At 41.7% G+C, this 15464-nt stretch overlaps 1 protein-coding gene across 1 annotated transcript; it reads right to left on the bottom strand.

The window, feature by feature from the left end:
* Window positions 1–12191: 12191 nt before the first annotated feature.
* LOC26527053 (polycystin-1) lies at window positions 12192–13237 on the bottom strand. Its single transcript, XM_015153125.2, is given in 5 exon segments — window positions 12192–12206; window positions 12282–12303; window positions 12305–12905; window positions 12960–13164; window positions 13229–13237. Coding segments are annotated over 5 exon segments (852 nt in total).
* Between the last annotated feature and the right edge of the window lie 2227 nt (window positions 13238–15464).

Raw genomic sequence — 15464 nt, forward strand, 5'->3', positions numbered from 1 at the left:
GAGTAGCTGTTCTTTATTGTTAAAGTGCTAGCTTAAAACTCAATACAAAGAATCGAGAAAATATGAATTTACCCTAGCTCCAATGCATCACGCCATAAACCCATGGTCGCAATTCGGTACCCCGGATAATGGGTGTCCGATTGTCGCTGCCGACCGTTCTTAGCGCGGAGCGCTGAACTCAGTTGGGGCGCATCAGCATTATTTGTATGAAGCCACTTAGTTGCTAGGGCATTATGAACGTAAACTATGTGGCTGCTGACTCAAATATATTGAGCGCTCTATTAGTTGTTAACTTATATTTTAAAATCTAATAATCTTGGAGTAATTTATAGGTAGGACCCCAATCAAATTCAAGCTCTTGTCGGCAATGCTGTCAGGCAGGCATTATTGCAACAGCAAACTCAGTTTCAGACCCAAATAAATTCCCTAGCTGCTCGGGTACAGAGTTTGCAGGTGGAAGCACCGCAAATCATAACGTATGAAAAGGTTTCTGTTAATCCCGATGTTAGGTGCGACATACCTTTAGACATAATAAAGTCCGTACCAGAGTTCTCCGGCACTCAAGACGAGTATGTGGCCTGGAGACAATCGGCCATATACGCCTACGACCTTTTCAAGCCCTACAATGGCAGCAGTGCCATTACCAAGCTGTTGCCATATTAAGGAACAAAATCCGTGGCGCAGCTGGAGCCTTACTCATATCCCACAATACGGTGCTAAATTTCGATGCCATTTTGGCCAGATTAGACTGCACGTACTCGGATAAGACATCCTTACGCCTTTTGAGGCAAGGATTAGAAATGGTTAGGCAGGGTGACCTACCTTTAATGCAATACTACGACGAAGTTGAGAAAAAGCTAACGCTTGTCACCAACAAGATCGTAATGACGCATGAACAAGAAGGTGCTGACCTGCTTAACGCTGAAGTCAGAGCCGACGCCCTACATGCTTTTATTTCATGGCTCAAAAAGTCCCTTAGAGCGGTGGTCTTCCCGGCCCAACCAAAAGACTTGCCATCTGCACTGTCTTTGGCTAGAGAAGCAGAAGCAAGCATAGAGAGAAGCATGTTCGCAAACTCCTACGCCAAGGCCGTAGAGGAGCGAGCGCATACAGCTGCAAGCGGCAAGAGCCGTTTCCAGGGGAAACCCAATAAAGATAACAGGGAAGAGCAGGGACAGGACAGGAACCCGCATTTCTTCAAACGTCAAAAAAATAACGTTAACGGACAAACAAGTAGTGACAATCAGGCGCAAGCTTCTCAGCCAATGGAGGTCGACTCGTCCTCCAGGTTTAGACAGCGCACTGAGCATAACAAGAGCCACCCCAATGAATCGAATGCTTCCAAGAGAAGAAATTCCTCAGAACGCTTGACAGGTCCGAGACGACAACGTCTTAATAACGTTGTCCAAGAGGCTCCTAAACCAAAAGACCCCAAAGAGGATTATGAGAAGGCAGCAAAGGCTGCAGCCGAGGAGATCGACAGTGAGAATGAGTACGCTCCCAGTGACGACTCATTGAATTTTTTAGGGGACGCTCACGGTTGCCGTTCATTGAACGACGGTTGGCTGGGAGAACCTTAAAGATGTTAATCGATACCGGCGCGGCAAAGAATTACATTAGGCCCGTAAAGGAGCTAAAAGATGTAATGCCGGTCGCCAGCCCTTTTTCGGTGAGCTCAATACACGGCTCCACTGAAATCAAACACAAGTGCTTAATGAAAGTCTTCAAGCACACCTCCCCATTTTTCCTTCTGGATTCTCTCAATGCGTTCGACGCTATTATAGGCCTGAACCTGTTAACACGGGCCGGGGTTAAGTTGAACCTACCAGAGGACACCCTAAAATACCAGGGCATCTCTGAAAAGCTTCACTATGTCAGCTGCCACAATGTAAACTTCACTGATGTCAACGATCTTGTTGTACCTGCCTCCGTTAAAAAGGAGTTCAAGGACACAATAATAAGGAGGAAGAAAGCGTTATCCACGTCAAATGAAGCTCTTCCATTTAACACCGCTGTGACTGCCACTATTCGGACAGTAGACAATGAACCGGTGTACTCAAGAGCCTACCCAAATTTTATGGGTATTTCTGACTTCGTAAACAACGAGGTCAAGCAATTGCTGAAAGACGGCATTATCAGGCCATCAAGGTCACCCTATAACAGCCCGACCTGGGTTGTGGACAAAAAGGGGACTGACGCCTTCGGGAACCCGAACAAGAGGTTGGTCATAGATTTTAGGAAGCTTAACGAGCGAACCATTCCTGACCGTTACCCGATGCCTAGTATTCCCATGATTCTAGCGAATCTTGGCAAGGCAAAATTCTTCACTACCCTTGACCTAAAGTCAGGGTATCACCAGATTTACCTTGCGGAACATGACCGTGAGAAGACGTCCTTCTCGGTAAGTGGCGGCAAATACGAATTTTGCCGTCTGCCGTTCGGCTTGAAAAATGCAAGCAGCATCTTTCAAAGAGGCCTAGACGATGTGCTGAGAGAGCAAATCGGGAAAATATGTTACGTCTATGTAGATGACGTCATAATTTTCTCAGAGAACGAGTCCGACCACGTCCGCCACATCGATACTGTGCTGAAATGTCTAATCGAGGCGAATATGAGGGTGAGCAAGGAAAAGACTAGATTCTTCAAAGAAAGTGTCGAATACCTCGGCTTCATAGTCAGCAAGGATGGAACTAAGTCCGATCCAGAGAAGGTAAAGGCCATTCAGGAATACCCTGAACCCAAAAGCGTCTACAGTGTTAGATCTTTCCTTGGTCTAGCCAGCTACTACAGAGTCTTCATCAAAGACTTTGCAGCCATAGCTCGTCCGATAACGGACATCCTGAAAGGGGAAAACGGTTCTGTGAGTAGGCATATATCTAAGAAGATTGGTGTTGAGTTTAATGAAACTCAACGCAGCGCATTTCAAAGACTTCGTAACATTCTGGCATCAGAGGATGTCATACTCAAGTACCCCGACTTCCAAAAGCCCTTTGACCTCACCACAGATGCGTCAGCAAATGGCATTGGTGCAGTCCTATCACAAGAGGAAATCACCATGATTTCCCGTACCCTGAAACAGGCTGAGCAAAATTATGGCACAAATGAGAGGGAGTTGCTAGCCATTGTATGGGCCCTAGGTAAACTACAGAATTTTCTGTACGGCTCCAGGGAAATCAATATTTTCACCGACCACCAGCCTCTCACGTTCGCTGTTACCGACAGGAACACGAACGCTAAGATTAAGAGGTGGAAATCCTATATAGACCAACACAACGCCAAGGTTTTCTATAAACCTGGCAAGGAAAATTTCGTGGCAGATGCCCTTTCCAGGCAAAATCTTAATGCCTTACAAAATGAGCCCCAGTCAGACGCTGTAACTATACACAGCGAGCTCTCCCTGACCTACACGGTCGAGACCACAGACAAACCTTTAAATTGCTTCAGAAACCAGATCATTCTGGAGGCAGCACGTTTCCCGCTCAAGCGGAACCTAGTGCTGTTCCGAAGCAAATCTCGCCACTTGATCAGTTTTACTGACAAGAGTTGCCTGCTAAAAACCCTCAAAGAAGTTGTTAATCCTGACGTCGTGAACGCTATTCATTGCGACTTGCCTACACTACCAAGCTTCCAACACGACCTCATTACGCACTTTCCAGTCACTCAATTGCAACTGCAAGAATGTCGTGTTAGATATAACTGACAAAAACGAACAACTTGAAATCGTCACTGCTGAGCACAACCGTGCGCACAGAGCCACGCAGGAAAATATTAAACAAGTCCTTCGAGACTACTATTTTCCAAAAATGGGCAGCCTGACGAAGGAAGTGGTAGCTAATTGCAGGGTATGCACCCAAGCAAAGTACGACAGACACCCGAAGAAGCAAGAGCTCGGGGAAACGCCCATACCCAGTTATACTGGCGAAATGGTGCACATCGACATATTTTCAACCGACAGGAAGCTGTTCCTGACGTGCGTCGACAAATTCTCTAAGTTTGCAATAGTGCAACCTGTTACATCAAGAACAATAGTGGACATCACAGGCCCCCTATTGCCCCCTTTTCCCAAACATCAAAACGATCTATTGCGACAACGAACCCGCATTCAGCTCAGAGACAATCACATCTTTGCTCAAGAACAACTACGGCATCGACATCATGAATGCGCCTCCGCTTCACAGCGTGTCTAATGGCCAAGTTGAACGGTTCCATAGCACCTTGGCAGAAATAGCCAGATGCCTGAAGTTAGACAAAAAAACTAACGACACAGTAGAGCTAATCTTGAGGGCCACGGTGGAATATAACAAAACCGTGCACTCAGTTACTCGTGAGAGACCAATTGAGGTTGTTCACTCAGGGGCCCACGAGCGCTGCCTAGAAATCAAGGCAAGATTAGTAAAGGCACAACAAGACAGCATCGGAAGATGCAATCCATCCCGAAAAAACCGTGTGTTTGAGGTAGGAGAACGCGTGTTTGTAAAGAACAACAAGAGGTTAGGAAATAAACTGACCCCACTATGCACGGAACAAAAAGTGCAAGCAGACCTGGGAACGTCTGTTCTTATTAAGGGGAGGGTGGTCCACAAGGACAACCTTAAGTAGGCATTCCCCTTGCAGTTAGTTAGTAGGTTACTTTAAGAAAGCCCAAGCGTTGGAGTCTCACCCTATATCTAAATTCCAGGTTTGCCCTCATGATGTTCATTACCCTGGCAACAGCGAATGCCCGGATCACCGACTTTTCGCATGCCAACTACATCCCTGTCGTAGATGGTGATGTGCTGGTTTTTGAACAGCGTGACCTCTTGAGGCACTCGAGCAACCTGTCCGAATTCGCCTTTATGATAGACGAAACAGAAAAATTGTCCGAGTCTTTTCCCCAATCGCATATGCGTAAGTTACTAGAGGTCGATACTGACCATCTTAGAACTTTGTTGTCCGTCCTCAAAGTCCATCATAGGATTGCTAGGAGTTTAGATTTCCTAGGAACAGCCTTAAAGGTAGTGGCGGGTACTCCCGATGCCACGGACCTTTTAAAGATTAAGATCACAGAGGCTCAACTAGTAGAGTCTAATTCCAGGCAGATAACTATAAATTCCGAAACCCAGAACCAAATAAACAAGTTAACTGACACCATCAATAAGGTGATCAATGCCCGTAAGAATGACTTGGTTGACACTCCACACTTATACGAAGCTCTACTGGCAAGAAATAGGATGCTATTTACAGAAATTCAAAATTTAATTCTCACTATCACTTTGGCCAAATCAAACATCGTAAATCCCACAATTCTTGACCATGCCGACTTGAAGTCTCTTGTAGAACAGGACACCCCAATTGTCAGCTTAATAGAAGCATCCAAGATCAGGGTCCTCCAGTCCGAAAATAGCATTCACATTTTAATTGCCTATCCCAGAGTCAAGTTCAGTTGCAAGAAGGTTGCCGTCTACCCTGTATCTCACCAACACATCATCTTAAGCCTCGACGAGGACACGCTGGCCGAATGCGAGCATGACACCTTTGCGGTCATCGGATGCACAGATACCACGCACTACACGTTCTGCGAGCGGTCTCGACGCGAAACTTGTGCGCGCTCGCTCCACGCAGGAAGCGCTCTGCTCAATGCCACACTCAACCCAGCCACTTGCAAGAAGTAACTCCCGTAGATGACGGCGTTGTGATTATCAACGAAGCATCAGCTCGCGTTAGCACCGATGGAAGCCCAGAAATACTGATAGAGGGTGACCTTTGAGCGAACGGCAACCATCAACGGCTCCGAGTTCGTCAACCTACGGAAGGCCTTAAGCAAGCAGCCAGGCATTGTGCGCTCACCTTTTCTTAACATCATCGGCCACGACCCTGTGCTCAGCATCCCTCTGCTACACCGGATGAGTAACGAGAACCTACGCTCCATCCAAGACTTTAAAGATGACATGGAATCTGAAGGTTCACTAAGACTCTGGTTCGTAGCTGGTGTGGCCCTAAACGTTGGCTTAATTGGCTCTTTCGCCCTTTATCTGGTACTAAGGAGAAGACGAGCTTCCAGGGAGATACAGCGAACCATCGACACATTCAACATGACCGAGGACGGTCATACACTTGAGGGGGGAGTAGTTAACAACTGTTAATGTATTTCTTGCAACTAAGTAGCTTCGCGTAAACAATGCTGACACGCCAGAAATGGGTTCAGCGCTCCGCGCAAGAACGTCAGGCAGCGGAAAGCTGACACTTCTGATTCGGAGTGTTGCTTCACGCTGCAAGGAATGCTGAGTCGGCTTGCCGACTTGTCGTGGTGGCGCTATGCATTGCTGTGAGGGTAAACTTAGTCTCGATAATTGTCAACTCTTCAGTCTTAGTTTGGAGTTATAATAAACCACTACTTGCTCCGGCATACAGCCGCAAACCCAATTGAAATTATTATCAATTACATTGCTACGCCACAAGGCTAGTAAATCTCACCAAGGGGGCGAAGTCAAGCCCTCCAACAGTAATCTTCCTAAGAAGACCCAAACAGACGTGATCGTCTAACCACCGCCGAGGACAGAAGACTCTGGATCGTCGCGGGACAAAATTCATTTTATAGCTTGTATAGTCACGATATGCCGCAGCCAGATGTAAACCTATACAGGAAATCTATGTTGGCCACATTTGGCCACATTTGCGTCACCTACAGGTCCCGATGCAAGCACGACGCAGCCGATGGTATCCAAGACTTTGCAGATCGATTTTCGGTATGGGCAAAGCGTTGGAACATTGGCATCAACAGCAGTAAATCCACCAACGTCTGCTACTGGCAACTACTGGCTGCTCTGCTCGCGCAATAAAATGTCACTCTCCAACAAGCTGACAATTTACAAACAGATCATAGCACCAAACTGGAAGTACGGGTGCCAAATCTGGGGCTTGGCATGTGACAGCAAAATCAAAAGGATCCAGGCTATCCAAAACAAGGTCGCCAGACTCATCACCGGCTGCGAGTGGTTTGTGCGAAACACCACCCTGCACAGAGACCTCAAACTCGCGACGGTATTTGACGAGATACACCAGCACTCGAGTCGATACCATGACAGGCTGGAGCGCCACAAAAATCGACTTGCCAGCGCTCTAAACAGATCTCGCCCACCAAGGAGCCTCAACAGAAGGCAACCGAGGGATCTGATTTCCCGATCTCATTTGACTGGGGCCAGCAGAAGCTGACCATCATCATAAATTATTGTTATCTGTGATTGTTTTGTTATTGTTAAAATTTTGTTAAACTGATAAAGCTAACTAGACTATAGTTAGCCGGCGCGCCCAAATGGGCTGAATCAATAGAGAAAAAGGACATAAAAGGGGTTCCCAGACTTCACCGTACGCCTCTATAAAGCCTTAAGAAAAAAAAAAGAAAGCATTGTTTATACAAAGCTACTTAGTTGTTATGAAGCAATACATTGTTAGTTGTTAGCTTGCACAATGATGTTAGCTTGTTTCCTAGCCTTTTATTGTTTTTGACAAAAACCTCGTCTCTTACCTCAAAAAAACGGTTTTGCCTAGCTGGGTTGCATCATTCGATGTTGTTCTTCTGGGCTTTATCAGCTTGTCTCTAATGCCCGAGTGGGGGATCTCGACCGGTTTCTCCTGAGTGACAGAATGTAGGGTCTTATTATACTCTATCGTTGCCCTCAAGATTAACTCTGTCGTATCGTTTTTTTGTCTAGTTTAAGACACCTGGCGATTTCTGTTAAGGTGCTGGAATCGTTCAACTTGACCGTTTGACGAGCTATGCAGCGGGGCCGCGTTCACAATGTCAATGTGGTAGCTGTTTAAGTAATGAGGTGATAGTTTCCGAATTGAAGGCGGTTTCATTGTCAGATTGTTTGGATTTTGGGGAACAAATTTACGAGTTGAAGCAGGGGCCCTGTGACGTCTACTATTGTTCTGGACAGTAATGGTTGCACTATTGCAAACTTTGAGAATTTGTCAACGCATGTTAAGAATTGCTTCTTATCGGTTGAGAAGATATCAATGTGCAACGCCGGTATAGCTAGGAATGGGTATTTCCCCGAGCTCCTGTTTCTTAGGGTGTCTGTCATATTTGGCCTTGGTGCATATTTTGCTATTTGCAACCACTTTCTTTGCTAGGCAGCTCATTTTGGGGAAATAATAATCGCGGAGGACTTGCTTGGTATTCTCCTGAGCCGCCCTGTGTGCACGATTGTGTTCCGAGCAATTGTAGGGTAGGTCGCAGTGAATCGCATTTACGACATCGGGGTTCACGACCTCTTTTAACATTTCCAAAATGGTGCTTTTGTCGGCGAAATTGATTAAGTGGGGGTTTTACTACGAAACAATACCAAGCTTCGCTTTAGTCGGAAACGTGCTCTTCTATAACAATTTGATTTCTGAAGCAGTTTACTGGTTGGTCTGTCGCTCAGTGACAGTTCGCTGTGAATAGTCGCAGCGTCTGACGGAGGCTCACTTTGTAAGGCATTAACGTTCTGCCTGGAAAGAGCGTCAGCTACATGGTTGTCTTTACCCGGTTTGTAGTGGATCTTTGCGTTATGATCATCAATATACGTTTTCCACCTTTTAATTTTCGGATGGTCGGATGGTCCGCTTAAATGTTAATATCGCGAGGTCCGTATAGGTAACTTGCCTAAACCCCACACTATGGCAAACAATTCTCTATCATTCGTGGCGAAGTGTGGCTCAATCTCTTTGAGGGTCCTAGAGATCATAGTGATGGGTCTTTTATCTTGTGATAGAACCGCACCGATACCGTTCGCGGAAGCATCCTTCGTTAAATCGAATGGCTTCCTGAAATCAGGGTATCTGAAAATTACATCCTCTGAAGCCAAGACATTTCTCAGCCTTTCGAATGCATCTCTCTGCAAATCACCGAACTCCATAGGGGTCTTCTTGGACATGTGCTTGCTGACAGAGCCGTTTTCTTCTGTCATCAAGCCTGTCAAAGGACTCGCGATCGCGGCAAAGTCTTTAACAAAGCAACGGTAATAACTAGCTAGACCCAAAAATGACATTAGCTCATACAAATTTGTAGGTTCTGGGTATTCCTTTATGGCCTTTACCTTTTCTGGGTCGGTTTTTGCACCTCCATTGGTGATAATAAATCCTAGATATTCAACGCTTTGCTTAAAAAAGTGCGTCTTCTCGTTCGATACCTTCATGTTGGCATCACACAGGCTTTTTAAAACCCAATCTAGGTGCCTAACATGGTTGTTTTAATTTTCAGAAAAAATAATGACGTCATATACGTAAACATAGCTCGATTTGCCAATCTGCTCCCGTAAGACGTCGTCGATCGCTCTTTTGAAGATGCTTCCCGCATTCTTCAACCCGAACGGTAATCGACAAAATTCATACTTTCCGCCGTTCACCGAAAGGGAGGTCTTTTCACGGTCGTGTTCGGCCAAGTATATCTGGGTTTGTTTGCTTGTGGTGAATAATAGAAACAACATTATACACAAGGTTCGTGTGGAAGTTTAACGGTATTAGTTATTTTTTGTTTCTTAAATTGTGTTTTGTAGTATTTGCTTTCCCTATTTCGATTAGTGATTTTGTAATGGTCTTCATCTATTTTTTCTACATTTTTATTTGGTTTAAATGGGTTTTCTAATATTTATCTTAAATTCCTGTCGATCTTCATTTATTTTATCTATTTTATTTTCTTTAATTTTTTGAGTATCTAATATTGGATGCCCAGCGTATAAGAAAATTTGAGCAGGTATTTGTCCAGTCGTGTCATGTTTAATTTTATGGTTTTATGTTATGCGGATTTTTTCATTTATTGTTTTATGTAGTCTTTCGACGTCTGCTACACCGTTTTTTGTCGTGTTGAGTTGCAATTCGATTCCTTCTGCTTCAAGCAATCGCCTTAAACTCAAACTGGAGAGAGCTAATGCGCATTAATGAGTTCCTGCATTCTATCCAGTCCTTTGTTTTAATTTGCTCAAGTGTAGCGAACTTAGAATAAATGTCAATGCAACTGATGTTATGTTTTCCGACAAATTTGTGACGGCAATGTTCAGGATTATGTGTGATTTTAAAAGACATTTTGGTGTTTCTATTTTCTGTGTTAGCCAAATTACATATGGTGCTTTCGATGATTATATTCTGAATTATTAGTCTGCTATCGGGAAAGAAGTGATTTTCTTTAAATAATTTTGTCACTAATTTTCTTTACTAAATATTGTTGAATACTTTATTTTTATCGGACTTAACGAAAATTGTTTGTTTTTTGAAATAGGTTATTGGTTTTTCGGATAAATGAATACACTATGTTGGCATTTTAATGTATTCATAATGCCCGCGTTTGGTAAAGAATGCGATTTTAAATATTGATTCTAGTTTCATTTCTATTTGGTGAATATCCCTTACCAGATCAATAGTTGTGAATATTGACATTTCAAGGATTTCGTCCATGTTTGGTATTGGATATCTGTAAGGGATAGTTATTTGTTTAAGTTTCCTATAATCAATTACTACTCTAATACTTAATTTTTCCACAAGCATCAGTTTTTTTTTGGTACTACCCAGGTAGGACTATTGAATGGTAAATTACTTTCCTTAATTAATCCCTGATTAAACATTTCCTGTACTTAGTTTTCGACTTAAATTTCGTGCTTTTGAGCAAGTCGGTAATGTTTTGAATAAATTGGGGAGTTATGTGTTGTATTTGAATATAAAAATTTTAAATTGTTCCCGGTTCTGAAGTAATAAACTTATATATTTTTTGTCGAAAAGAGTAAATTTGCTATTTTTGTAATTTAAAAATGCTTGTGCATTATTCAACAATATTCTGCAAATTAGCATATCGTAATTATTAGAAAAACTGTGAACATAAAATGGTTGATTGCTGGGTAAGATAATCAAGCTCTTCAAAGTAATAGGGCCATTTGATGTTGAATTTTGAATAGAAAGTCAAAATATATTTATATTGATCGTGGATCCTGTGTCTATTAGGCATTTGTATGTGTAATCTTTATATGATATTTCTATGTATGTCTGGGGCTGTTAACTGAAAATTTTCGTTTGGAAATTATTTTGATTTTCCTCGTCGTCAATTTGGACGGGTGGTACTTGTTGTTGTGAATTAGTGAACCCAAGGTATTGATATTGGACCATCTAAGGGGTTGATGGTCACTAGCAATGATAAACTGTCGTTCTAGTAAATAATGTCGAAAGGTTTTTGTTGCCCAAACTATGGCGAGTAATTCTTGATGGTCACTAGCAATGATAAACTGTCGTTCTAGTAAATAATGTCGAAAGGTTTTTGTTGCCCAAACTATGGCGAGTAATTCTTTTTCGATAGCGCTGTAATTTAATTCTTGTGCATTCCTAAGGCCAAATGGTATTTTAATGTATTCATAATGCCCGCTTTTGGTAAAGAATGCAGTTTTAAATATTGATTCTGGTTTAATTTCTATTTGGTGAATTTCCTTTGCCAATGTAGGCCAATAAGACGGTCCTACCGTTACCGACAGGGTAAAACAAATATTTAAAATTGTATTTTATTTTTATTTTGATGTCACGTATTAAAATATAAGAGTTTGTTTAACTTAACATTCGTAGAATTTTAAATGTTGGTTTTTAGTTGCTAGTTGCCTTTTTTATATTAGTTTTCTAGTTCCACTTCCACTTTTTGAGTTAGACAACCGTATTGGAATTATAATCCAAGTCAAAGGGTTTCTCGTATTTGTGTTGGGAATTATTTAAAAGAACTAGTTTATAACATTTTATTTATTAATTTATACCACTTCCACTTTTTGTGTTGAGCAACCGAATTGGAATTATAACCAAAAGATGAAGGGTGTTCGCGTCTTTGCGTTGGAAAATTTGTATGAGAACTGGATTATAAAATTTAATTTATTTTCCACTCGATGTTCTTTTTTCGGATACTTTTTGTATCCCACAGACTGCGCCAGTGAAATGTTTATAGTCAAACCGAGTCGAACAAATGTCCCGTCCCGTGGACTAACACAACACTAAGAAATAAAATAATAAAAAGAGCAATGAAATACGTTCACATCTTTATTGCTTTATAGCTTAAGACTAACTCTTGCGACAAAAATATTTCTTGTGCTGCCTTTGTTTTCATTAATTTTGGGACCGAGCTATCCCGCTTGGGGTATTGGTTGTACACAATATCGAAAGATTTGGAGTGCCTGTAAGAAGAGCGGCATATTCTAGATAAAAAACTAATAAAGCTGCGTCTCATAATGGTCAGCAAAATTCCATATTTATATAAATATTAAGAAAGAGAACAAAAGCAGTATATTATTACTTACCATAACAATAATGTGTTCTGTGGACTTGTATATCTTCTTCGGTTTTGCATTCATGGATTAAAAAATTGTCAACTCCAATACAATACATTAGGGGCTTAAATCTAGCTTGGCTTTGATTGCAATGTAATAAAAATTGTGTCTCATGCGCCTTTCCGACCTTGGGGCTTATTGAGCACGTAGTACCTGCAGGGCCCATGTTCTTTTCCAAAAAAACCCAGGATTTTCCGTAATAAGTAATTTTTGGGTTATATCGATTCACAGCCTCTACATTAAGGTTTATTGAAAGTAAGCGCTTTTTAGTTTCCTTAACATCAAAAATAAGCCTTTTTGATGCTCCTTCCACTGGTAAAGACTCCACTCGCCAGATCCATTTAAAAATTTTTTTATTTCGACAACGCAAGCATTGTCACTTTAGATGAATTGGCATTTGTATAGTGTATTTTGTACCATTGCAATTGCTGACGCATGCAATATTTATATTTATTAAGTGCCGAGATGAAGAAAACACTATAGTTTGTTTTGTAGTAGCTGTACGAAGAGGATCGAAGGTAGATCTTATTAACAGCACGACGTGGAATGTCTGATTATTGGGTTGGCTATATGCAGGTATAATTATCCTATTACCTGTGTAGTAAACATTATTAATACTTATACATAGAAAATATATTCGAAACTTACATGTGCCCATGTTCTGTTGACACACTTCTGTAAGTTGTTTTTTATTTGATGTACAAGACCATTTATATCCTAAGTGTTGTGACCTCGCTCGATACAAAGACAAATCCCTACTGAGACCAGCACTTACAGATATACTCTTGCCGCGAAATACGTTTCGATAATTTCCACCTCGAATAGAAGGGAACAAGCGTTGAGAAGCCAAAGCCTGTTACTTGGCTCTAAAAAAGATAAAAGAGCGTGTAGCATTGTATCGTTAAACAAAATAGAACCTTAGACATTGTTATAGATTTAACGCTATAATCGAGTTCCTCACGCAATTTGTGTTTCACCATATGTTTATTAAAAAAAAACGAATTTTATTTAATAAACTAGTTTTATAATTTTAAATAAAGAACACCAATCTGCTTAATTTTAATCCTCAAACTGAACTCAACTTCTTATTTCAACTTCTTTTACGATCATAACTCGTTTTTGACCTTTTATGAGCTGCTTTCCCTTTTCCCTTTCCCTATACCCTTTTACTCTACGAGTAAGAGTGCTAAAGGGTATACTAGATTCGTTGAAAAGTATGTTACAGGTAGAAGGTAACAGGTAACAGTATGTAACTGGTCGCCTTTATCTCAGAAAGTGCAAAAGCTAGAACGTTGAGACTAAGCATGCAGCGCAAGTTTGTTCCAAATTTTGCCATGCCCACTCTAACGCAACAAACCACACAAAACTGTGTCTAAACATGTGTTTAGACATGATAAGTAGACAATCTATAAATATGTTCTATTTAAGGGCTGCAATAAACATGTCACGGGACAGCATAAGTGGCAACTACAGATAAGTACGATTGCAGTGGTCTATTGCCGAAGTGTCAAGAGATATGATCACGCGGGAGGTGACTAGCGCGGTCATAGGCTTCAAACATAGATTTAAGATAAACCTCAGCTGCATTGACCAACGCAGACTGCAGCGTCTTACAAGCGCTGCATTATATAATTAGATGATAAGAACCTATGTAAGAATGAATAAAAGGCGATGCCCTCGCAGTAGCGAGTTAGTTAGATTCAAACACCCGAATTGAACTAATTAAGTGTACGCATTAGTTTATAGTGTGAACATTTTGGTCCTTCGAGAAATTCTGTTGTTTTCCCCCACCAGTGGTAAGAAACACAGAAGAAAAACCAGCGCTTCAAAGTAAAAAGAGCAAGGTTATTCGAGTGATTCTGTTGTTTCCCCCACCAGTGGTAAGAAACACAGAATAAAAGACCACGCCTTAAAGTACTAGGACTATAAGGTGAAACATTGTTTTCTTGCTTTTTTTTGGCTGAGCAATCAGCTGTGAGTCGATGCATAGCTAGGTCAACTGGGCGACCAATCAAAAAATCCTCCAACGGATCACGCCAAAGAATACAAGCAGAAAGCACAAAAAAGTCACAATGATTGTTTTCCCAAGATGTTGTCGGAAAGATCTGTGAAATTGATGCAAGACCACGGAGAGCTGCAGAACAAAATACTGCAAGCAATCAAGGAAAAGGCATCCAGCAATAGAAGCATTGGTAGTTCGATTTACTACTAACAATAATGCGCTGGTAAATTTGGGAGTTGGCGATCATCAATATTTTAATGATAAAGTATTTATTAAAACTATGGATGCTGTCAAGGCCTACAAGGAGTCGCAATTAAAGGTAGAAACACTTGAAGAAATAAATATACCAAGTGGATCAAAATTATCTGATACCGCATCAGCTCGGAGATCCAGTTCAGTTGATAATCTGGTTCAATTGCTGGATAGAAGAGCGGACAGGGTGAGGCAACAGATGAGCTTAATCTACGAAACCCTGGATAGTTCAAGTGAGATTGAACTAGTCAAGCAGCTGGCAATGATGGAAAGTCATTGGTCCAACGTGACGGACACACTGAAACTGCTTGAAAACAAGTATGACAGAACTATCTTTGATCAAGATGAGGCAGACATTCTGCAATCTGAAGTTGCCGCACTAGAGATGGTACTTCAAATGAAGTTGGAACAGTTCAAAAGTTCCAACTGCGACGTGCCAGAACTCCCAAAAGTGGACCTTCCAACGTTCAATGGAAATGCGAAGGAATGGCCAACATTTTACGAGCTGTTCTCTGAACTAATAGACAGCAGGAAAGATCTCAGCAACACAAGGAAGCTGGGATATTTAAGAGCCTGCTTAAAAGGAGAAGCTCAAATGGTGGTTAGCCATTTGATAACGGGATCAGCAGCTAGCTATGCAGCAGCGTGGGAGCTTATCTGCAAACGCTATGAGAATAGCAGAAAAATATTTTCCCAACACTTCAACAAATTAATGGAACTGGAGTGCTTGCTGCCCCATGATGAGAAAAATTTAGGGAAGTTTTTGGATACTGCGACCGAGAGCATATTCATCATAAAGCAAAAAGGAAAAATAGGAAGCTCTGCTGACGTAATTTTAGCAGAAATTCTGCTACGGAAATTTGGAAAGCATAATGCAATCGACTGCAGAAAGGAAATTA

The sequence above is a fragment of the Drosophila erecta genome, unplaced genomic scaffold, assembly GCF_003286155.1.
Source record: "Drosophila erecta strain 14021-0224.00,06,07 unplaced genomic scaffold, DereRS2 tig00000055-arrow-pilon, whole genome shotgun sequence".
NCBI classification, from domain to species: domain Eukaryota; kingdom Metazoa; phylum Arthropoda; class Insecta; order Diptera; family Drosophilidae; genus Drosophila; species Drosophila erecta.